Below are 24636 nucleotides of genomic sequence, written 5' to 3'. Positions count from 1 at the left end.
CCAGGGTGCAGGGGCCAGCCTAGGACCATTCAGTACCTTAGCACCCCCCATGGGTGGGGGTTCGCTGTCAGTGCAGGTGATCTCACTGAAGCTTCTCTCTCCCATGCAGGTCCTCTGAATGTCCTTCTAATCATTGTGGATGACCTGCGCCCCTCCCTGGGCTGTTATGGGGACAAGGCCATAAGGTCCCCAAACATTGACCAGCTGGCATCCCGCAGCCTCCTCTTCCAGAATGCCTTTGCCCAGGTATGTCTGGAGACCTCTAGGTGTGGATGTGTACCTTGTGCACTGAGGGTTGGGGGATGGGGTCCTCTCAGCTACGCTTAGGTGGCACTGATGGTGCCAGGCATGTCTTTTTTAGAGGGAAGCATAGTCTGGAAAATGGCAAAAGAGAAAACCTGGTTGTGCACTGGCAAAGAAGTTTGTGCCTTCAAGCTTGGCAGAGGGTGACCATCCCCTAACATGCTCGGGATGGTCCTGCCCAGCTTGCTTGCCCAAAGAGGATTGTCTGGTGCTGAGAAGGAAGGGGCATTGCAGAATGCCGCTCTCCGGTCTGCTGACCAAACTTGGGCAAGCACCATGCAGCTTGCCTTGGTGGCATTCCTCCCTGAGCCCCCTCATGGGTCTGCCCTCAAGACCCTTTCCTGCTCTGTGTACCTGTAAGGCTCCATCACACAAAAGGACACAATCATCTGCTGGTTTGAGGGATTGAGTCCTCCCCTGCCTCTTCCTGGGAAGACATTCCTGGCATCTGGGTGAGGCCCAGATCCCACTGGTTGGCTTTGAGATCTGCATGACTCAGCTGCCAAGCTGTTTACTGAGGACTCTTGAGGTTGCCTGGTTACCTTTTAGCATCCAGACTGTTTTCCTCTGAGGACATTTTCCTCTGCTTCTGCTCCCTTACAGCAAGCAGTGTGTGCTCCGAGCCGTGTATCCTTCCTCACTGGGAGGAGACCAGACACCACCCGCCTGTATGACTTCAATTCCTACTGGAGGGTACATGCTGGAAACTTCTCTACCATCCCCCAGTACTTCAAGGAGAATGGCTACGTGACCATGTCGGTTGGAAAAGTCTTTCACCCTGGTACTGCCTGCCGTCCAAAGTCTGGGTTCTCTTGTGTTCTGTGCCTGAGGTCCAGAATCCCCTGCTGGGGCTGGGGCTATCTTTGCAGAGGGCTGTATGGGTTGGGTGGACCCCTCATTAGTCACCACTGTCTTTGTACAAACTCCTACTTCTCACCTTAGCTTCCTGTCCTCACCACACATGAAAAAGGGTAGTGGGACTTTCTTCTTTCAGAAACGAGTCATGATGCTGTTTGGTTCCTTCGACTTCTCACGCAGAAGGAAGGGCACTGGCTGGGGAGGTGCCAGTGCTGGGTGTGAGTCTGGCTCTGTGCCTGACCCTCTGAACCCCAGGATCCCTGTCAGTAAAGTGAGACCAGGGCAGCTATGCTGATTTGTCCAGTGAAGAGGCTGCACTTTGGTGGGGCTGCTGCTCCCCGCCTGTAACGTCAGAAGGGAGAATGTAAGCTGGTGCCCTTAGCCTAAAGAGTGCCAGGGGCCACCAGCACTGACTTTCAAGACTGCCTGATAAACTGGCTCTCTTGAATGCCAAAAGGGGAATGCTGAAGCACAAACTTTAAAACGGTTTTTTAACGTACTGAAGCTAACGCATGATTATTTGACGGAAAGTTGGGGGGGGTGGGGGAGGGGAGGAAAGCAGGAAGTAAAGGATATGAATTACTTGTAATTGCACCACACTGAGGAGGACTATATTTTGAGGTTCCCTTGTTGCAGACATATTATTTTTCTGATTTGAGATTTTTCCTGTACAGACAGCTTTATGTTGTGAATGTTTTAAACATAAACTCTTCCCCACATAGCTGCCCTTCGTGCAAAGTCACTGTTAACGACAGCGTGGTAGTCTCACGTGCAGATATGCTGTGCTTTCATCCAGGTTGATTTCAGGTTTTTTGTGTCACACGGAACCCTGGGTTGAACATCTCTGCAGGCAGGGTGAACTGATGGGCAGCAGCACCAGGGATCCGGGCTCCCGCGTTCCAGTCTCAGCTCTGCCACTTCTGAGCTGTGTGGTTAACCTTGGGCAAATTGTTCTTCCCCCTTGAGCCTCAGATTCCTTCCCTGGCAAATGAGTTGTAGCTGCCTTGATCACCTCCCAGGGTAGTGACCCAATCCAGGTAGTTCAGGAGCGTGAAAGGGTGTTGAAAGCCCCATTTATACCACAGTGGTGCTTATTGCTAGGGACTACGACTAATGTTTTCAGGAGCTTTCCCTTTGCTCACTGGTTACACGGGCAGGCTCAAGAGCCTTCTGGAGCCCAGCTGGCCGGTGCAGGTTGAGGATAACGTGTGGCTTGGCTGAGTCGGGCCTGGTTTTAGAAAGCGAGTGTGTCAGGAATGACGTTGTGTAGCCAAAGGCCCACCATCAGGGACTTCCTGCGCTTGGTGCTTACCTCATACTACCCCTTGCCTGAGCACAGCTGGAGGGGAGAGACGAGTCTGGGGAGCAGAGGGACTAGAGCAGAGGGGAGGTTGTGCTTCAGGAAGGGAGGCTAAAGAAGGCCCGAGTGGCGTTGTTTGGCTTCATTCCTCCTGGTAATTAGATTGTGGAATCAGGCTGTAAGCACCACATCTTAGCCAGAGAGCGAGAGCTTTGCCTGCGGTCCTTGTGGAAACCCGTTTTTCAACTGGGTCTTTGTTCTTAAGACCTTGTTCCATGAGGCAAAGACCTGTTCAGGGAAGACAGCAGCCACCATTGATTGATGGCCAGGCCCGTGCCAGTTCCTGTGCTGGCCACTCCTGTAATCCTCTCCTCAACAGCAAGCACAGTGGGTTTTTATCATCGTCATCATCTTCTGAGAAGGAAATTGAGGCTAATGGAAGTCAAGTGGCTTGCCCAAGGTTGCATGGGTGATAAGGAGCAGTGCTGACATTTGAACCCAGCCTCCTCTGGGTCCAGCGGCTTCCTCTGCTGCCTCCACTGTGCATTCTGTGTTGATGAGCCCTCCACCCACTGCCCCCTTTCCTGCCTTGCCCGGTGCTCCCTGCTGGAGCCCTGGGTCACTGTGCTGGGGATGCTCTTTCTCCTGTGGTTCTGCCTACATTACCCTCCCTGCCCCCTCCTATCTCATCCCACTGGGCAGCACTTTCTTTCGGGTCCCACACACACCCCACTGCCCGCTGTCACTTGACCCGTCGCGTCTGTGGCTTCCCTACTTACACAGCACTTCTACTGTCTAGACAGGGGGCTGTCCTTCCATGGTTTTGCTGTTATTTTGTCTTCCCAAATAGACTAAGGCTGCTGAGCTTAGGGGTGGGTTTCTGCTTCGTGAATGAGCACTGAACCAGGTGTCTTAGGGCATGGGTTTGAGTCCCAGCTCACTCCTCTATATCTGGTTGGCATCAGCTAAGGCACCGACCTTCCCTGAGCCTCCCCTTCCCCACCTGGCCCGTGGTGGTGCTGCTGCCTCTGCTCCTCCATTGTAGGACAGGGTAGAGACTCCAGCGAGGGCTCTGTGGGGCTCTGTTGCTGCAGCTGGCTGGCTGACCTGAGGGGGCCTTCCTCAGGGCCTAGCATGAATAGCCAGGGCTTAAGGGACTACGGGGTCGGATGCTTACTACTCAAATAGAAACCTAGTGAGTTGGCTTTAAGGTACATTTTTTAAATGTTTATTTATCTTTGAGAGACCACAAGTGGGGGAGGGGCAGAGAGAGGGGGACAGAGGGTCTGAAGTGGGCTCTGCACTGACAGCAGAGAGCCCGATGCAGGGCTCGAACTCGTGAACTGCGAGATCATGACTTGAGCCAAAGTTGGATGCTTGACTGACTCAGCCACCCAGGTGCCCCAGAAACCTAGTGAGTTGGCTTTAATGGGGACGTCTCATCATCTGCCTAAGCTCTTGATTTTATAGATGAGGAAACTGAAGCCCAAAGAAGGAAGATGATACTTCCCTCGTTCACAAAGTTTTAATTTGGAGTGGGGAGGGCATTGGAGGACCCTTCAGATTTTATTTAATGACTTTCTTTTTTCCCCTCTCAAGGAATATCTTCCAATTATAGTGATGATTCTCCATATAGCTGGTCATTTCCACCTTATCATCCCTCCTCTGAAAAGTATGAAAACACCAAGGTAAGGATGTGAAAGAGGTGCTATTCTGTAGAGGAACTGCTTTTTTTTCCTGTTTAGCAAATTAAGGTTAACTGCTGTGTATGTCACATGTTCTTTCAGGTTGGTTATACAGTGAAGTCTGTGATCGTGACGTGGCAGAGACAGATGTCAGGATCATTAGCATTAGATCCACTGGGAGAGGTGGCTTCGTTTTAGAAGCACATGGATATGGCTTGTTCTAGAACCTTATGCTCTAGTGTGTAAGGCTCATTTAATGGCTGCCGGGTGCTTACTCTGGATAGGGAGAAGAGCGGCTTGTCCTCCAGGGGCCTTGGCCCAAGTTGGGAGAAAGGCATATGTACATATATATGTCTTTCTCTCTGTCTCAGGCCTAACGGATAGGATCAGGTGCTGAGACCTTTGATGGGGGTTTTGAAATTTTAGAGCATTACAGAAAAAAAAAGGAGTCTGCAGAGAACTTTAATCTTAGTGTAGAGGAACCTGCAATGTAGAAATGAAACTAAACACTACATTTAAAACATTCAGAAAAGCAGCTGGAGAACTGAGATAGGACATAACTCCTCTGAGGTTTTTAAAGATCTCATATGGAGGCGGACGTGGATTTGGGGGAGGCGGTTGGTCAGGGGAGAGGAGTATTCTAAATTTTTGACAACCTTCCATTTCAGAATACACAGCAAGAGCTCAGGGCTCTGGCCTTTGGCCTGTGCCTTGAGTACTACCAGAGTGACACTGGGAAGACATGTCTCAATGCTTTCATCCCCTGAAGCCGTTTTGAGAGTTTTTAGTGACCTCACTTATAAATGCTGGCTTCTGTCCTTACTCCCCACATTCATCCTCAAAGCAGTGGGTCTGACTGTCCCAGATCCCCGCGAGTGCTGCAGCTCATGTGTAGCTATAGGGTGAGCAGGTGCTGGGCTGTCTTGCCCGGGGGCGGGGTGGCCAAGATTGGCCTGTGAAAGAATGCTGCTTTTTGGGATGGGGCCGCAGCAGCTGGGTGTTTGTGAGGCCAAAATCATGGTCAGAACTGACCTTGGCCTTGTGGGCACTATGACCACTTTGGGCAATGAAGCAATAGGTTCCATTCTGTGCATGGCATCATTGAAGATCTGGAAATTCCATGGATTGTGATCTTATCCAGTTGACTGGGACTTTGTCACTCATAAGTCTTAGTCTGTCTTTGAAATTGAAGACAGGGGTTTTTTTGTTGTTAAAAAAACGTTTTGAGATATGATCGATACACCATAAAAGTCACCCTTTTAATGTGTGCAATTCAGTGATTTTTAGTATGCTCAGGGTTGTGCAACCATCAACAAATCCATTTAAGAGCATTTCCATTACTCTGGAAAGTACGTGGGTACCCGTTACCATTCATTCCCCATTTTCTCTGAACCCTCGGCCTATGGCAACAACTGATCTACTTTCTTTCTCTATGGATTTGCCTATTCTGGACACTTTGTGTAAATGGAATCATACAGTATATGGTGTTTTGTGTTTGGCTTCATTCATAGTGTTCCTGAGGCTCATCCACGTTGTAGCATGTATCAGAACTTCATTACCTTTTTTTTTTTTAAAGATTTTATTTTTAAGTCCTCTCCACCCAGTGTGGAGCTTGAACCCACAAACTCGAGATCAAGAGTTGCATGCCTACTGACCGAGCCAGCTAAGCTCCCCAAAGCTTCACTACTTTTTATAGCCAAATGGTATTCCATTGTACGGAGGAGATAACACGTTTTATTTACCCGTTCATCAGCTGATGGACATTTGGGTTTCCACTCTTTGGCTACTATCAGTAATACTGCTATTCACGTACAGGTGTTCGTGTGGCTTAACTTTTCATTTCTCTTAGGTGGAACTGCCAGGTCAAGTATCTGTGTGGACGTAGGTTTTAATTGTTTCCCGGTATCCACCTAGGTGTAGAATTGCTGGGTTACACACTAACTCTATGTTTCACTGTTTGAGGAACCCCCTGAGTGTTTTCCACAGTGACTGTAGCATTTCACATCCCCAGCAGCATGTATGAGGGCTCTGGTTTCTGCCCATCCTTGCCAGCACTTGTTAATGTCCAGTTTAAAAAATTCTAGCCATCCTAGTATTATTGTCTGTCCAGTTTTAAAAATTCTAGCCATTGTAGTGGGTGGGAAGCTGTATCTCATTTTGGGTTTCACTTGTGTTTCCATGATGACTAATGACATGAAGCATCTTTACATGTGCTTTTTGGCCACTTATCTGTCTTGTCTGGAGAAATCTCTGTTCAAGTACCTTGTCCATTTTTTAATTCGCTTATTTATTTTTTATTGAGCTGGAGACAAATTTGTTTTGGTCATTCGTTTACATGGGCTTCCTTTAATTAATTAAGGCCTGGAGACGGAAGATGAACAGCAAGAAGCTAAGTGCTGGTGGATTTCTGGCCCAGGCCCTGCCTGGAAAAGACGAAACGTTTCTCTGTTTTAGTTCTAGTTCGTGTGTGCCCAACCACTTTGAATGATGAAGATTTACAGGCTAGTGATATGAATGTTAAATCCTCTGTGTGTGCAGCCTTCATGACTCCTGTTTCTTGCATTTCAAGAGCTGACAGCGTTACATGTTTTGTTTTCAAAGACATGCAGGGGGCCGGACGGACAGCTCCATGCCAACCTGCTTTGCCCTGTGGATGTGGCGGATGTGCCGGAGGGCACCTTGCCTGACAAACAGAGCACCGAGCAAGCTATACGGTTGTTGGAAAAGATGAAAACATCAGCCAGTCCTTTCTTCCTGGCTGTTGGGTATCATAAGCCGCACATCCCCTTCAGATACCCCAAGGTGAAGATCTGGCTGAGGGCTGATCCAGCACAGCTGTGACAGCTCTGTCCTTTCTCGAAGGAGAGATTAGTGTAGTGAGGGCGGCCACATCCTGCCAACCCTGTCGCTGGGGTGCCTAATGGCACTACTGTACTCAGTGGTGTGGAGATGGGATGCAGAGGTCAAGGCTAAGAAGTAGACTTGGGGTATGTAAGAGTCTTGTTGGAAATGCTTGGTTTTCTGCCTCCCCCACTGGAGGGTTTTATTTTTTTTCCCTTGGACTCCGTGAGCATGTGCTGGGTTGGATAGTAAGATCACCAGAGAGAAGGGAGTCCGAGCCGGCTGCCAAGGCCCTCGGTAAGGGATGGTCCTTGGGGGCACGGTTCCAAGGAACGTGAAGCCCTGTTCAGTAGTTGGCGCTCCCCCTGAGCCTGGTGGGTCAGACCCCTTCAACACAGGGCACTGCTTGCATGTCCGTCATTCAGAGCATGTAGTCTCTGCTGTTTAAAAATCCTTTTCAGTTTTTCCCTGTTGTGTCTTCCCCAGGCCTAGGCAGCCCATTCTTTTGACTTTGTAAAGAATTCCCCTCACTAGTGATGGATGTAGAGAGCAAAAGACGTGTTCTTTGATGTTCTGACTGGGCGCAGGGGATCTGGCCCTCCCAGCCGGGGTTAACCTGGCAGGCCTGGCTGCTCTCCTTAGAAAGGTCTGCTTGCGAGGCTGGGCTTTGGCTGGCCTCTGGGAAGCTGGAGTTGGCACCGCTCCCAGAGCAATGAGTGGCTTCCTGTGCCCAAACTGTTGATGCAAACCCCCGCTCTCCTGCCTGGAGTCTGCAGTTTGGGTATGTGAGGGCAGAAGGTTCCCCGGGGGAGTGACCCCAGGAAGCAGCCCGGGTGCTGAGGCTTTAACGAGCTTCTGTGCCGGCAGCATTTCACACATGTTGGCACACTGCTCCCTGCTAGGAGGATTAAGCACATCCTGTGTGACCTCACTGGGAGAGGATTCTGGAAACTTGTGCCTGGTCTCCCTTGGGCATTGCCCACGTGGCTTTGCTGATTGTGTCTGCTGCCCTTGCACTGTCATCAGGCACAGCCACGGGCGTGCCTGAGCACGTTCTGTGAGCAATTCCCAGGGTGTTGCCAAACCGGAGGGAGTTTTTGGGAACTGGAAACACCCTTCCACGCCTTTTCCACTTGGAGGGGAGGTGGGAAGTGGGGACGGGAATAGGAGGGTATTGATATATAGGAGAAAAGAGAGCCATTGCTGCTCGGTTCATAGAAAACAAGTGGCGTGGTTTCATTACCATTGGCATCTTGTGAGTGTGACCTCAAGTCTGACTTTGTAGTGTCAGTGAGCTGCCGTGTAAGTGCATCACAGGCTTAAAAAGGCAGTATAAATATCTGTAGAGTCCCAGCCTTGTGCCTCTGCCAGAAAAGAATGACAACCTGGTGTCTTTGTGTGCTTTTCCCCCAAGGAATTTCAGAAGCTGTATCCCTTGGAGAACATCACCCTGGCTCCCGATCCCCAGGTGCCTGCTGGCCTCCCTCCTGTGGCCTACAACCCTTGGATGGACATCAGGCAGCGGGAGGACGTCCAAGCCTTGAACCTCAGTGTGCCCTATGGCCCAATTCCTGTGGATTTTCAGGTACCAAGGACATATTTGAGGGAATTATTGGGCACTTCTGGTGTGATGTCATTGGTGACACCACTTTTCTCTGTAGACACCACTCTACCCATTGTGTCTTCCTAAGAATCTTCTCTGTGCTAGGTGTCTTGTGAGGTGCTGGGAGCGGGGTGGTCTGGAGGAATTTCCGATGTAGGGGGTGCTGAGTGGATGTAGTCTCCCAATCAGTGTCTCCACTTCCAAAGAAGGAGGCATCTGGAGATTTGGTGATTCACGGGACGTAGGCACCGGGGTAGGGAGGAGGCCTGGACGACCATCACTAACTCATGGGGGTGCTGTTCAATCCAGGTGACAGCTCATCAGCTATGGGATGGCGGGCAGCTCCTGTGTAGCCCAGAATGTTTGTTTTGCTGGCACTGGCAGGTCCTCTCTGTAGGGAAGCCTGCACAGGTACCCATCACTCTCAGGTGGTGGTGTGGTGAGCAGGGCCTTGACACAGAGGGAGCTGGGGCACCGACGTGGCCGTCCCGCTGCAACATCTGATGTCCCTTTGCCATCATGTGGGGGTGGAGCAGCCAGAGTTAGAATCCTCATGCTGACTCATCAGTCACCCTCCCCCTGGAGTACAGAAACCGTGCTGACCAATGCTCTTTCTGGACTATTCTACACGCAGCCCTGCCCTTCTGTTACTATGTGAATACACCAATAGGCAATCTAACATGGAAGGTAGACGGCAGTGTTTTTAAAGGCTGCTTCCTGGACCGCCTGCATCAGAATCCCCGCAGGAGCTTCTTAGAAGCACTGAGTCCTGGCGTCACTCAGACTTAGGGAGTTGGGAGCTTGAGGTGGGTCCTGAGAACTTGCATTTGCAAAAGCACACCTGGCGATTCTGATGCACGCAGAGGTTTGGAAACACTGCTACAGGGCACAGTTCCAAACACCACAAAAGGGTGAGGGATGTGCGCCCCTCGTATCTGTTGGACTCCTGAGGTTCGGAGGGCAGTGGTGAGAGTTTGGAGAGGAGTAGATTCACCACTTGGTCCCATTCCTAACTTCCCGATGCCGGGGTTCTGAGAGCAAGGCTGCGCGAATTGCAGCTCTGAGGCCACACCTGGATACCTTGTTAGTGACGGCCACTTAAAATGTTCTTGAAGTGGGACTGTATCCCAGGAAGGGTGCCCAGTGTTTTATGTTGCTATCTCGCTTGGTCTGCATGGGAAGCTAGTCAGGTACCTGCCGTCGCTGTTGTCCAGGCTTCTCAATGGTCTGGGTTCAAATTCCCGTTCTGCCCCATACCAGCTGCACAACCCCTGGCAAGTCATTTTATGTCTCTGAGCCTCGGCTTCCTTCTCTGTAAAATGGAAAGGAGGTGGAGAAAGGTTTTCAGCAGGGAGCACAGAGCACATATGAAAGCGTCTAAGACAGTGCGAGCTGCGTGTGAGGGCTCCTTCAGGTGCTCTCCTCCCCTCCCCACACCCCTCCTCACGGGTGGTGCAGCCGCCCAGAGGACCTCCCTGGTGTGCTTGTGTGCTCCTGCCTCTGCACACTCACCTTGAACTTGGGCCCTGCTCACTGTCCTCTTGCAGCTTTGGGTGTCTGTGCCCAGGCCGCATCTCACTCCACTCTTGAGTGTCTCAATTTTGCCCTCTCCAGCCTCTGGCCCTCTTCCTCAGCTCCACATGAGCCAGTGACCTCAGGGACCACACTCGGGGTTTGCCACCTCCCGGGTCCACTCCTGCTCGGTCGTCACCCTGACTGACCGCAGTCTCTTCTTCTCACAGCTCCCTCGCTCCATGTCTCCGTTCTCCACATGCCTCATGGGGATTGTGAGTGTGGCCCTCTCCTCTCTCCCTGGGTCCTGTCCCCTCTGAAGTCTCCTCCTGGGCAGGTCGCTTACTGTTCTTGCCAGCTCATCAGTACACTTGTGCACCGATCCTTGCCCCACCTGCAGTGCTCCACTCTGCTCTGAAACCCAAGTCCTGAGGCTGCTGGAGTGAACCCGGGCAGCCATGAGGTGGAGACACGCTCATGGGCCCAGCCTCCAGCCCCAGCAGCCCATCCATGGGGGCTCTCTGCTCAGCACTCCCTTGACCTGTGCGGCCGCTCAGAACCCGTGCCACTCTCCTCCTGCCCCTTCTACCCCTCTGCCCCATCTCTCGGCAGATGATGCCACTTGGGATTTCAGAAATGGAGGCTGGTGGACAGCCCCGGGGAGGGGACACCTGGGATGTGTGTGGGTACCGACCTGGGCCATGCCCCCCTGGCCAGCTGTGTGTCTCCAGGCAAGTTAATCCACCTCTCCGAGCCCTGGAATCTTCCCGTGTCATATGGGAATGTTAATGCTCACCGTAAAGGGTGGCTCCGAGGATCGGGTGGCACCCGGCAAATATTTGGTAAACAGCACTGTTGGTAATGCCCCTTACCGGTCGCCAGAATTGTGCATGCTCGTGTGCTGGGCTGTGGCCGTTTCCCTCATCTCGGAAGAGGAACAGCAGGGACCACCCCCACCCCACCCCCTCGTCCCATTGCCATGAGCTCCTCCTTCCTCAGAATGGAACCTTGTTTGGAATCAGGGTCATTGCAGATGTCATTAGTTAAAATGAGGTCATACTGGAGGGGCACCTGGGTGGCTTAGTTGGTTAAGCATCTGATTTTGGCCCAGGTGATGATCTTGCGGTTTCGCAAGTTCAAGCCCCATGTCAGGCTCTGCGATACAGCACAGAGCCTGCTTGGGATTCTCTCTCTCCCTCTCCCTCTCTCTGTCTCTCTGCACTTCCCCCGCTTGTGTGCATTTTCTCTCTCTTCTCTCTCTCTCAAAAATAAACATTTTTTTTTAAAAAAGATGAGGTCATACTGGAGTCGTATGACCTGTGTTCTTGTACACAGGAAGAAGGCCATGTGAGGAGGGAGGCACAGATTGGGGTGATGTGGCCACAAGCCCATGGGCACCAAGGGTGCTGGGCACCAGCATAAGCTGGAAGAGGCAGCCCCCTCCCTCAGAGCTGGCAGAGAGAACCCGGCTCTGCCGACACCTGGGTCTCGGACTCTGGCCACCGGAACTGGGAGACAGAACATTTCTATTGTTCTAAGCCCCCCAGTTTCTGGTCCTTTGGGAGTGAATAGAGCTTTGGTGGGGTCTTTGGTGCCACCCTCAGTGGGAGTTTGGAGTGCCTGGGGGATGAGTTTCAGTGTACGGGGCCATTTCCTGGGGGCCTGTAAGATTATGTGAAGGAGACAGAAGGGGATAGTAAGTGGCACATCCATCTGCTGTGATCTGTGCCCTAAAGTGAAATCTGATTCACTTAGAAAATAATCTTCCTTTTGGATCTGCTGCGGACCCAGATTTCGTCGGGACCATGTGGGCAAGGGGCTACGGATGGTGGGAAACACACGTTATGTTTTGGCTGAGAGAGTTAAGGGCGTCAGTGGCGGAATGCTCAGGTGACACTCTTCTGTGCGCCACTGCAATTCCAATTGTACTCACTCTCTTTCTTTTTTTTAATGCGCAGCGGAAAATCCGCCAGAGCTACTTTGCCTCTATTTCGTATTTGGATACACAGGTTGGCCACCTTTTGAGTGCTTTGGATGATCTCCAGCTGACCAATAGCACAATCATTGCATTTGCCTCAGATCATGGTAAGCATTTTCAAATACCTTGGTGAGTCACGCAGAACATAGGAACTTTTCTGTGAAATGTGCTTTTCTAGATTGCCTTAAACATAGGCGTGTTCTCTTTTGGGAATCAGCAGTGCCCCAAGTCTGGGGTCTCGGGGCGCTTTTATGATTGTCTTATTAGTCCTGGGACCTATCTCCATGGAGGCGGGGCCTCTTTTGGGTACAAGGAGCGTCTTGGATGCTTGGGTGGGGACCTGATAGCAACCTTTTTTTTTTTTTATTGATGAACTCAGCAGGAACCCTCCGTTTGTGTCGGGAGCCCTTTTAACCCATGCTGCTCATCTAGACTGTTGGAGGATTTCAGTTTTTCTTAGGAGGATCCAGAAGAATCCTGGCAGGGCCCCACAAGGCCCTCAGACCCGACTGCACCCCTCTACTCCCAGCCCCGATGTTCTCTCTGCCAAGAGCCTGGGGCTCACAGTGCTTTCTCTCTTTTAATTAAGGCAGTTTCCTACTTTTTCCAAAAATGGAAACAGTTTATTTAAAACTTTTGTTCTTAATTTGAAATTTTTATCAAACTCAAGAATAGAGGCTAAACAACACCCCCCAGTCCCCATCACCCTGCTCCCACATGCCCGAGGCTAACTGGTGCTGACAGATCTGGGATCCGTTTGGCAGCCTTTGGTTGTACATATACATGTGGCGGTGGAGTGTGTGTGTGTGTGTGTGTGTGTGTGTGTGTGTCTCATATATAGTCATGGAACAAGGCAGAATCGATTGTGCTTATAAACTGTTTTGTTCCCTAGTTTGCTTTTTCCACCTAATGTCACAGACAGTTCTCCATGTGATTTCTCACAGGCCTGCCTTAAGCCTTGTAAAGTCCCACATCATTTTGTCTTCTGTGGAGGCATCCTAAGTTTTCGCTGTTTCCTGATGGTTTGCCATCCCCTCTGGCCCCTCTTTCCCGTGCCCAGTTCCTCTTCCAGTGCTCACACAGTCTGGTGCACCCATGAAGGCCAGGCCCACACGGAAGCTCTCTTTGCTCTGAGGCAGCTGCACTGATGACAGATGGCCCTCCTGAGACTTCCCACCTCCCAACCACAAAAGCCTTCTCCAATCCATACATGGCAGCTTGATGTGGCTTTGGTTATTTTGTAATACTAACTACTCAACATGCAATCTCTTTTATCTTTTTTATGTCAAAGCGGGTGCTCCGATGCAGACATTAGAAATTTCCAGCTTGGGGTATTCAAGCTGTCTTTTGCAAGGGATGGATGTTTTAAGTCAGGGTTAAGAGGTTTTTTTGTTTTTGTTTTTGTTTTTTTATCAAGGTTAAGGATCTCAAATCAAGTTATATTTGTTTGGTCTGTGGTATATTTTAAAAATTGAATAAGCTATCCTTGTCTTTTTAAAATGTGAGTGATAGTGCCACAGTGTCACAGCTCATTGTTCAGCGGCATGCCATCAGGTGCAGACCTGAGCCTGTGGGACTTGTGTCAAGGGAGGCCAGCCCAGGGCTGGGCAGCAGCAGCGCTGGCTGTTGGAGCCCCCGTCCAGGCAAGGGGAGCCCCTCACGGCAGGGGCGGCATGTCTGTGCAGGGCCATGGGTCCCTCAGCGCCCAGCCTGGGTGCAATTGCTAGTTGTTTGCTAAAAGAAGATAGTTTCATTTGAGAATTTAGTATTTTTTTTTCCTTTTAGAGTTTCCTCATTCAGGACAAAGGTCTAACTTCAAATAAAGCAATACTTAGATTTAGGGGAAGTCCCCTTTTTGTGGTCATTATATAGGAATTTCTTCTGATGAGTGTTTGTTTCTTCTGGTTTTTACAACAGGAAATGAAACGGTATCTAAAGTGGGCAATGAATAATATCATTATTCGTTTTCTGTCGTTCTGTGCTTTTTATGACCCAGGGTGGGCTCTAGGTGAACATGGAGAATGGGCCAAATACAGCAATTTTGACGTCGCTACCCGCGTGCCCCTGATGTTCTATGTTCCCGGGAGGACGGCTCCGCTTCCAGAGGCAGGAGAGGAGCTTTTCCCTTACATCGACCCTTTCGATTCTGTGTTGGAATCGATGGAGCCAGGTATAAAATACACCAGAGAGATGTTGCTTGATAGTAAGCTTTCTTTAGTTTATATGTAAATCACCTTACCAGTTCAGAGCCCAGGGCTTACCCGGTCCGTCTTCCTGCCCGGTGTTGGCATTCCTGAGTACCTCCGGGTCAGGGAGGGGTGGCAGGGCCAGAGCCACCAAGTACGGCCCTCGTCCACGAGGAGCATGGAAGATGGGGAGCGAGGAAGGAGTAGGTGGCACCCCCAGGATGAGGAGGACTATCATGGCGGTGACAATAGTGCGCTCCAAAGCTGGGAGGCAGGGGTGACAGACTCCACCAGGGCCGGGGCTGTCCCCCTACAGATGAGCATAACTCTTGCCTGCACACTTCTACGGGGACTCGGCCCTTTGTGAGGAAGACATTTGCCGTTTTGGCAGCTTACCGGTCTAGTGAGCCGCTAGATCTATCAAGTAGGCCAGGTGACCTGCTTCTGCAGTCCACAACAATGAGCAAGTTTACTTTGACTTCCACGTGCCAGTCCATCTCAGCCTTGAAAATGACACCAATACCTCTCTTCTCTAGGCTGAGATCCCCAGGCCTGCAGCCGTTCTTTCAGGCCCACAGTTATTGTGGTCTCTGTCTTCCAGAAACTCCAGTTTAAGAAAAAGATTTCCAGAAATGTCCCTTGAACAGGATACCCCTTGCTACAGCATGGGGCAATCTGTGCAGGTTCTTTGTGAATTACTTCCTAAGTTGATCTGCTCAGCGCAGAGACGAGTCATGTACTTCAGATGACATTTGCTTTTTTAGGGGTACGTTTTCCATGAACTCTCAGAAGCCAGGTTGTTCCCTTTCTGGACTTCTTTCTTTATTTAATCCATCTAAATCCATTTAACATCTAAATCTTGCCCTTTATATTGATTTCTATTAAAAATTTTTTTCCTTGGTTCTGGCCTATCATCCTGGCCTTTCTGGATCTTTCTCAGTTTGCTTTAAACAGCCCAATTTTATTTTCTCTACACGTGATTTTCGTGTGCTGCATGCTTTGCCTTCTTTCAAGTCATTGATAAGGTTAAATCTTTTCAAGGCATGATTATAGCCCTTTGTTTCCTTGGAGAAATCTGACCGGTTGAGAATGTTTTGTGTGTTTTTTTGGAAACTTTTTTGGGGAGGTGTTCAGCAAGTTGTAAATTCACATAACTGCACCGTTCCCAGTTTATGCCCCAATTTTATCTCCAGCCTCTGTCTCTTCCCTGAACTTTGGGACTTGGGTTTCCAACAGCTTGTCCCACTTGGCCAGCCTGACGTGCCCAAGCTGGGCTTCTGGCCTTTCACTGTAAGACCCTCTTGGCCCTCTTTTCCCTCTCAGGGAATGGCTGTGCTGACTCAGGCCAAAAAATCGTGGAGTCCTCCTGACCCCTGCATCTCTTCTGTCCTCCATATGTAATATGTAGTCCTCGTCAGCAAGCCTGTTGCTGTCCATTCAGTCTATCTGTACTGCTTCTCACTGAGTCATGCTGCCACGCTGGGCCACACCGCCACCATCTCCTGCTGGATTCCTGCAGTGGCTTGCTGAAGTCTCCCTGGTTGTGCTCGTGGTCCCCTGGAGTTCCTCCTCCTCGCAGTGACCGAAGTGATCCTATTAAAACCCGAGTCAGGTGGTGTCACAGCCCTGCTCTGGAGCCTCCCACATACCTCATTGAGTGGAAGTCCTTATAGCAGCTGACAAGTCCTGATGGGATCTGGGCCCCCATTTCTCCCTGACCTCACCTTTTTTACAGGCATCTGGGGTATCTGTCTTGGGCAGCAGCCCACAGTCTGGATTTGTGTCATTGCTTCCTCATGACTAGATTCAGGGTAAACATTTTTGACACACACACTGGACATGAGGTTGTGTGCTTCCTTGGTGTCACAGTGGGGGCACTCGGTGGTGGCGTGTGCCACTGTTAGTGATGCCAGATTTGGTCCTGATTAAGGTGGCCATGTCGGCCAGGTCTTGCCATTTTGTAAAAGTATCTTTCTTTAAGCTTCTTTTCTTTTTATTTAACTTACAAATTAAATGTGTTGAAATAAAATTGGGCAGTATAAAGCGAATTCTTAGAGATCCAGAAAGGCCAGAATGATGGTCCAAAGCCCAGACCGGTTTTAATAGGAATCAACAGAAAGTACAGGATTGAGACTTTAAAGATGGATCCATCACAATGAGATGCCATTTCCTATCCATTATCAAAATCAACAGAAAACTCCAGCACTGGGATGGTGTGGAGAAACTGGAACCCTCACACTGCTGGTGGGGATGTAAAATGGTGCAGCCACTGTGGAAAATGGTTTAGCCATTCTTCAAAAAGTTAAAGGTAGAGTTAGTGCGTGACTGGGCAATGCCACTCCTAGATATATAGCCCACAGAATCAAAAACAGGTATTCTAACAAAAACTTGTATTTGAATGTTCATAGCATTATTCATAATCACCAGAAGGCTCAAGCACCCCAAGTATCCACTGCCGGATGAATAGATAGGCAAAATGTCATCTCCCCACATAGCGGAATGTTAGCCTTCAAGAAGGCAGGACATTCTGACACCTGCTACAACATGGATGAGCCTTGAGGACATGATGCTCAGTGAAGTAAGCAGTCCTAAAAGGACAAATACTATGTGATGCCACTTACACGAGGTCCCTAGAGGAGCCAATGTCATAGAGACAGAAAGTAGGACAGTGGGTGCCAGGGGCTGGGGAGCAGGGGAGATGCGGAAGGTAGTGTTTAATGAGGACAGACTGCGGTTCGGGAAGATGGAAACAGTTCTGGGCATGGATGGTGGTGATGGCTGCGGAACAGGGTGAATGTTTGTGATGCTGCTGAAGTGGACGCTACAACATGGGTCAGGTGGTAAGTTTGATGTTCGTGTTCTCCCACAATCTAAAGGAGATGTGCTGACATCCAGGAAGGAGTCATCTGCAGGGTGACACTGTTGAGATTCTGAATATCCTGTCCCACAACAGATTTTTACCTGGTGGCTTGGGCTTCCATGGGTGATCCTTGCCTGAATCAGTTATTACACTGATGGCTCCAAAATTGACATCATTTTTAAAAGTGCCAGCTGGTTGCGGGCACCTTCATTTTGTGTCCTCTAACTGGGTGAGGTGCCGAGTTGGCGTTGTTCCTAAACTCTTGGGCCAAAAATAAATGTAAAAAAACAAAAGACAATGCGTGGTGCCCAGATGGGCTCCTGTCCTCATCCTGTTGGCTGTGCAGGCTTCCTTAAAGTAGTCCATTCAGCAGGATCGCTTCCTGTTTCAGGCCGGCGAGTCATGGACCTGGTGGAACTTCTTTCTCTCTCTCCTACGCTCGCGGGACTTGCTGGCCTGCATGTCCCACCTCGCTGTCCTGTTCCCTCGTTTCATGTGCACCTGTGCCGAGAAGGCCAGAACCTTGGGAAGCATTTTCAACTCCAGGACCTGGGAGAGGACCTGCACCTTCGTGGTAATCCCCGTGAGTCTATTGCCTATAGCCAGTACCCCCGGCCCGCAGACTATCCTCAGTGGAATTCTGACAAGCCGAGCTTAAAAGATATAAAGGTCATGGGCTATTCCATACGCACGATAGACTATAGGTACACTGTGTGGGTTGGCTTTGATCCCCGTGAATTTCTGGCTAATTTTTCTGACGTCCATGCAGGGGAACTGTATTTTGTTGATTCCGACCCTCTGCAGGACCACAACATGTATAATGACTCCCAGGGCAGAGACCTTCTCCAGTCATTGATGCCTTGAGTCTTGCCAAGCACTGAGGAGGGCGTACGTAATGTGCTCCCTTCCAGCTGGGGAGAGGAGGACTTAGAGCTGATTATTTGGCGATTACCCACAATATTGGAAGCAACCCGGGGTAGGCAATCAAAGCGTGCATCAACAGTTTGGCCTAAGAATATGTAATAGCCCAGCCCTTTGATTCTTTATTAATTTGAGTCTTCATTTCTACTTGGTGATTGGACTGAACCATTCTTTCCCATTTTGAACAATCATAGCTTATTTATCAAATGGATAAGTGTAAAGCGAGCAAATGAAAATTGTCATCCTTTTAGCCGTCAAGACCATAATCACCTAACGTAACGCTATAGTCAAGAAATACTGGAATTATTTGCGAAATTTAGTGCATTTCAAAAAGTAACCGTATGTCACATGCTGTTTAACACTAAGTTCCTGGTTGTTTTGTTTATAATTTAATAATTTATTTAGCCCAATATATTCAAAATATTATGTCAGTATTTCAGGTTTCTTTTTAAAATGTTAAATAATAATGCCAGATACATTTAAGTCTTATCTTCAGTTTTTGTTCTTAAGATTGCAAATTTTCAAAATCCAAAGATAAAATAGGCATGAAGTGATTAATGTGGAATCTAGGCATGAAGTGATTAGTGTGGAATCTCTATATCAAATGATACATAATGCTCAGTAAACCAGAGGCATGAAATGTATAGGAAATTCAGTTAAAAATGTTCAAAAAAATGTTCAGAGATGTCTGGCCCAAGTAATAATTTGTTAGCAAGTAATATGACCCTTGACCTCAGAGATCACCTCTTGAAAGGCACTGTTATGTGTTACGTTATACCTGTATCCATGAATTGAGTCACTCAAAACTGTTAAGTGTTTTCCTTCTTCAGGAATAGTTGGTTGCAGATATCCACTTATCCAGGAGGCCAGAAATATTTGACTTTTAATTGCTGATTAAAGACAACACTAATTTTATTAAATTCTAAATTATTTTGAGAATTGTTAAAACTTCATTAGTATAATATTAGGTGATTTCTAATCCCCCAGAATGTAGTTCCATGTTCCCCAAACATGAAAGTAACCAGAAGGCAGGCGGTAGTAATAAGCTTAGCCTATTAAAGAGGGTGGGATCGTCACAACTCCTGTTAATAGCAGTGGAAGCTGATCAGTTATCAGTAGTCATCAGAGGAGTCAACCGCATTCTAAATCAATATCATGTGTAGTCCTGTATCAGAGTGAGTCATTTCTAGTAATGAATTGTGTCTTTTAAGTGCATCAGTGCTTAAAGGTAAATGCTTGTGAAACAAACTTCAGCGAATTAGGTTAAGTCACTTCTGTGTATTAAATTGTAACAAAAAAGGCAAGATAGCATGTTAAGAGATTACTTCAAATCAGTAGTTTCAGACAGTTTTTTGTTTTTGTTGTTTTTTTACTAATTAGCCTACAGTAGAGGTGCATATGGTAACACAGTGCTCTTCTAATTGATTGTGACTTAGTGTCCCGGCAACAACGGTTTCTAGTTGAAGAGTGAAGGGCCCTATTCATCTCTCCTGATCCTGAGGCTCATCTTTCTTCTGGATGCCTACGCTTTACTTGTCGGTGGGTTCCCTGGGCCTTTTATTTCTCCTTCTTTGTCCTTTTTACCGCTCTCATCACTTCCATGAAGATTTTTACAATCCAGTCTGCAAATTCGTCGTGACATATGTTCAATGTGTTTAGCTTTATCTCCTCCTCCACAGTTACAATGATAAGTTTGAACACAGGCCTTTATCTCACATCCGTGTGCTGCGCCTGTTGGCTGCAGTATGTACACTTCCTCATTTTTTCTCGCTCTATTTCTTGAGGCACAGCTTTAGTGTCAAAAATCGCCACGTTCTGCTTTCGCCGAAGTTGTTAGCTGAATTGCGCCAGAAAAGAGTGAAGTGGCAGATACATTGGGTGCGCAGCTGCTGTTTTGGCCCGTAATTCGCCAGGGTGACCAAAGCCATATCTGGAGCCGGGTCCACGTGGGGCGCTTTTGTGTGTGGATCCGCCTCTACCGGAAGTGCTTCTGTCTCGTCTCTCCTACTTGAGCACGCGGCGTCAGAGTGCTCCTTAGCTTTTAGTTTTTCGTGGCTTTCCCTTTACAGATCTCTCCCTTTAGAAACTAAGACTGCATTTCACATTCGATGGGATGCACATCCTCTCACAGGTTGCGGGGTGGGGGGGGGGCTTTCTATTTTTGACACCGAACCCAATTTAGAGCCACTTTTTGTTTCCTTTTGCACATCTCTGGCACATGTTGGGATGACTAGCCGCTTTCTGGGTTTCCGATGTCCAAGCTGACCACATTCCTTATCTTGACTCGGCCTAGAGTAAGCATATCTTTGTGGCTCCACGTGACCTTTCTCTGATCTCACTGAGCTTGACGTGTTTTATTAATGGTTCCACAGTCACTTTATTTGTAGAAAGCCCCATATCACTTGAGCAGGGGTTCTTTGATACAGTTCAGTTGAAACCAGACTAGTGACCCAAGAAAGGTTGAGTGGACCTGTCTCCATGGCTCAAACATGAGGGTACACCAGAACCACCCGAAGCCTTGCTAAAATCCAGCGTGCCAGACCCTGCCTGCTGAGGTTCTGATTCATTGCGTCTGGGGTGGGGCCTGAGAATGTGCATTTCTTACAAATTACGCTGCTCCCCCAAAGACCACACTTTGAGAATCACTGCCCCTAGGTGTGTGCTGTCCAGTGGCAACTAGGCACATGTGACTGTTTACATTAATTAAAATGAAATAAACATTTCAGAAGCAGAATCGAAGTTGCACTTGCCTATTTCAAGTGCTCATCAGCCCTGTATGATTAGTGGGCACCATATTGGATAGCACAGATCTAGAACCTTTCCATCGTGGCAGAAAGTGGAACAGAGCTGCCCAAGACTAACTGCGTGAGCTGGGTCCACCTAGCTGTTGGCAAGTCCCTCCTGTGAGCCGGTTCTGCACCCTAGGTTTGTGTGCGAAGACTTGTCTGGAGGCGAGCCAGGGACGCCAGGTTGAAGCGTGGCGCCGGGAGCGCCCTCTGGCCATCGGCTCTTTCCTCCCCCACCGCTAGTGCCATCACCATCTCCCCAGCCCTTCTCACCTCCTTCCGAGTAGCTTACCTCCCCCTCCTCTTTCCTCCCTTGCCCCTGAAGAATCCACGTGTCTTCCTGAACTCCCTCTTTGATCCTGCCCTTTGAGAACACCGTCAGTGCCTACTACTGGGTCTCCTCAGACCTTCGTTGAGCAGTCAGAGTCTTCCCTGACTCCACAAAGCCCCTTTCCTCGGCTGACCAGTTTTCATACTGGTCCCTGACTCTCCCTGGCCAATCCCTACCTCCTTGCCCACCCCTAGGTTGTCCTACCCCCCCGTCCATTCATGACCATTCTTCACAGCCACTCACCTGCTCCCATCTCCAAGAAGCTGAGGCTTTGTGACTCTAGAGTGTGTCATGGCATGAAATGAACAGGAACATCACTAAAGAATCTTATGGCTGCTTTGGAAAAAGGTATCTTTTTCTGAACACAAAATTAATGTGTTAATTACAGAAAAATTGGAAAACAAATACAGTAAAAGGTAAGAATATGCATCAGTATTTTGCCCCAAGATGGTCACTGAATATCGTGTCTTCTCTGGGGTATGAATGTTTTACATTGCTGTGATCATGCTCTGTGTTTTATCGTGCAGTTTTATATTATTTTTTTCACTAAGTATTATGTGTGGTTACTGCAAATTTCTGCAGATACTTTATGATGGTGGTAATATATTTTGTTGTGTACTTTTACCATAATTTACTTAACCTTCTTTCAAATTATTGAAAATTTAGCTTATTTCCCGATTTCCAGTATTGTAAATAATGCTGTGATGAACAACTTTGTGAATAAAATGTTTTTATGTACATCAAATGACTCCCTTAGGCTGCTCTCTCAGTGCCAAATTGTCAAAAGCTTCTCGATTTGGCCCCTCTCCCCACTCTCCTGCTACCTTAGGGTAGTAAAACTAAAAATAAAGCAAACAAGCATACAATAATAAAAAACATAAAACCAAAAACCCCCAGCAGACCCCGCCCCTAATGGTAACAGGTGAAAGTGGCATCCTGTTTTACCTTCTAACTCTTTGCTTATTACCATCCTTAAACATTGCTCTCTCTGTAAAATTGTTGGGCATTTGTATTTCCAGTTGTGTGAATTTGCCTTTAAATCTTGGTTATGGGTTTCACTTTTTAAAATAATCAAACAAATTACTCTTTTCCTGCGTGATTTTTTTTTCCCGGTAAACACGGGGATCCTTCCAAATCTGGAGATTGAATAAATATTCATTTTCCTTTCCTGATTTTGTGGTTGCTTTTATACTTAAGTTACCCTGTCTCTTCACCCTGTTATCAGAATAATGTATGCTCATTGTATGAAATTTGGAAGACATACATGCCAGATGGTGAGGATGACCACCATGTCCAGAACATAGCCACTGTAGACATGTGTGCATTTCTCTTGGCTCTTTTTCCTGCCCACATACATATGCACAGATGAAGACGTTTTTATCTGTACACAGATGAAATCCACATCCAATCCTGTATCCCACCTCTGTGATCTGAAATAACGTTGGCATTTTTTTTACATCATTAATGGCTTTTGGCAAGAAGTCATGATGAGTGTGCCGCCCTTCCTACATTAATCCTTTTTTACTGAAATTTTCAAATTTTTGTATGCAGTAAAAAAATGTGGTGAAGTGCGTATAAGATTTACCATTATGTGTGCAGTTCGGTAGGTAGCATTAAGTCCCTTCACGATGTTGTGCCATTGGAACCTCATCCACAGAACTTTTTTCCTCTTGCACAACTGAAACTCTGTCCCCATGAAACACCCAACTCCCCATCTCCCCCTCTCCCCAGTCCCAGGAACCACCATTCTCCTTTCTGTTCCTACGAATTTGACTACTCTAGGAACCCCATGGAAGCTGAATCATAGAGTATTTGTCATTTTGTGTCTGGCTTCTTTTACTTAGAATATCTTCAAGGTCCATCCATGTTGTGGCATATATCAGAGTTTCCTTCCTTTCTAAGGCTGAATAATACTCCATTGTATGGATAGATGACACTTTGTGTCTCCATTTGTCCCCTGATGGACACTTCAGTTGTTTCTACCTTTGGACTATTGTGAATAATGCTGCTGTGAACATGGGTATACGGTTATCTGTTCAAATCTCTCCTTTTAAGTACTTTTGAGTATATATCTAGTCTGCATTCATCTTTAATCACTTAAAACTGTTGGGGTGTATGCTGAGAGATGAGCAAGCTGGTTGGCGGAGCCTCACCCTGGCTACAGTGGGTAAGGTTTCTCTGAATGATGGCAGCAGGCCGACCTCCCTGATGCCTGCCGGGGTTACCAAGCCATCATTCCTCACTGTGTGAGGGGGGCTTTGGGTATCAGTTCCAAAATGGAGCTCAGCCCCTTCTCCTTGCGCAAGTCCAGCCTGCAGATTACAGCTCCTTTGCAGAGTCTCTTGAATTTGGCCTGGGGTTGGGAATTGAACTAGAACCCAGGTGCCCCCTTTGGCTCCGCCCATTATCTCTTTTGGCCTTAGGTAGAGCCCATTGTGGTTGAGCCTGCTGTCAGTCTAGCCCCCTTCTGCCCCAGTGCACTTGGTGTCCCCTCACCTCTCCCAGGCAGTCTCTCCTCTATACACGAGAACTTGTAGCTGAGAGGGTTGTCACTAGCCAGTGCCCTGGGATCGCCTACAATGTTACGATGATGGGTAAGAGCCCTCACCGCTCTCAGGACTTGCCTCCCACGTGCATCTGAAGTTCCTGCTGGTGCCCCGCCCATTTGCCTACCTAGTGGGGCAGATGTTGCTTTCCTCTCAAGTGTCTGCTGAAATACAATCTGATGTGGTGGAAAGCCCATCCTTGAGGGCTTTCCTTGGGGATCAGAGTTCCCTGGCTGTTACTCCATATCCCACCAAGATTGCTGGCAGGCACTGCTGATACTCATGAAAGGATGTTTGACTCCGGATTCTGGACCGTGGTCCTAGGCCTCTGATGGGGGCGATTCCAAGCTGGAGAAAACAGACATGGCTTTGGTTGGCTCTGGGTGCGGTGTCTGGGAGGCCACCTGCAGGTGCATGCAGAGGGCAATGTGGCACACCCCGGGCAGAAGGGAGCCCTGCTGGCAGCAGGGAACAAAGGCTCCATGTCTAGTGTCTTTGGCACCTGCTAGGAAGCCAGAGTTAGGACGTGGACAAAGAGAGGAGCAAAGGCCAGGGGTTAACGCTTTTGCTTTTTCCTGTCTGTAAAAGTCAGGAAGTGTGATTTATGCGGGTGACATGGTTTAGAGCAGGACTGGGGCTGACATTTACAAAACCCTTGCCCTAATTTATTGTCGTTTCGGGTGTGCTTTGGAAAGAACCTTTGCAGGTGATTTATATTCAAAATTCATTATTTACTTAACAGGTTTTATGAATTCATCTCCTCCACACTATTGAAAAAGGTATCCTTGTATTTGTGTTAAGTGCAGCATGAGTTATTGTATGAATAAATCATATTAAATTTGCCATTATCATTGTGTGTGCAATTCTTGCTGCTGTTTTGGGACTGCTTGATGCGGCCTTAAAATAAGTGAAGCCATTTAACGGCC

General features: G+C 48.4%; 1 protein-coding gene across 5 annotated transcripts in view; it reads left to right on the top strand.

Annotated features, from left to right (window-relative positions):
* The window catches only part of IDS (iduronate 2-sulfatase), a 41039-nt gene extending 18892 nt beyond the window's left edge, over positions 1-22147 (top strand). For 2 of the 5 annotated variants that reach the window (XM_049644427.1, XM_049644423.1), the window contains 8 exons: positions 110-246; positions 907-1084; positions 4061-4149; positions 6748-6948; positions 8402-8572; positions 12061-12187; positions 14077-14250; positions 17518-22147. In XM_049644427.1, the coding sequence (XP_049500384.1) occupies positions 110-246; positions 907-1084; positions 4061-4149; positions 6748-6948; positions 8402-8572; positions 12061-12187; positions 14077-14250; positions 17518-17990 (1550 nt within the window). In that variant the 3' untranslated portion in view covers positions 17991-22147. The remainder of the gene's footprint in view (positions 1-109; positions 247-906; positions 1085-4060; positions 4150-6747; positions 6949-8401; positions 8573-12060; positions 12188-14076; positions 14251-17517) is intronic. The other 3 variants (XM_049644426.1, XM_049644425.1, XM_049644424.1) reach the window with 3 other exon arrangements.
* The last annotated feature ends 2489 nt before the right edge of the window (positions 22148-24636 follow it).

The sequence above is a fragment of the Panthera uncia genome, chromosome X (genome assembly GCF_023721935.1).
Source record: "Panthera uncia isolate 11264 chromosome X, Puncia_PCG_1.0, whole genome shotgun sequence".
Taxonomy (NCBI): Eukaryota; Metazoa; Chordata; class Mammalia; order Carnivora; family Felidae; genus Panthera; species Panthera uncia.
Note: the sequence above shows the minus strand (reverse complement) of the source record. Positions and strands in the feature narration are given on the sequence as shown.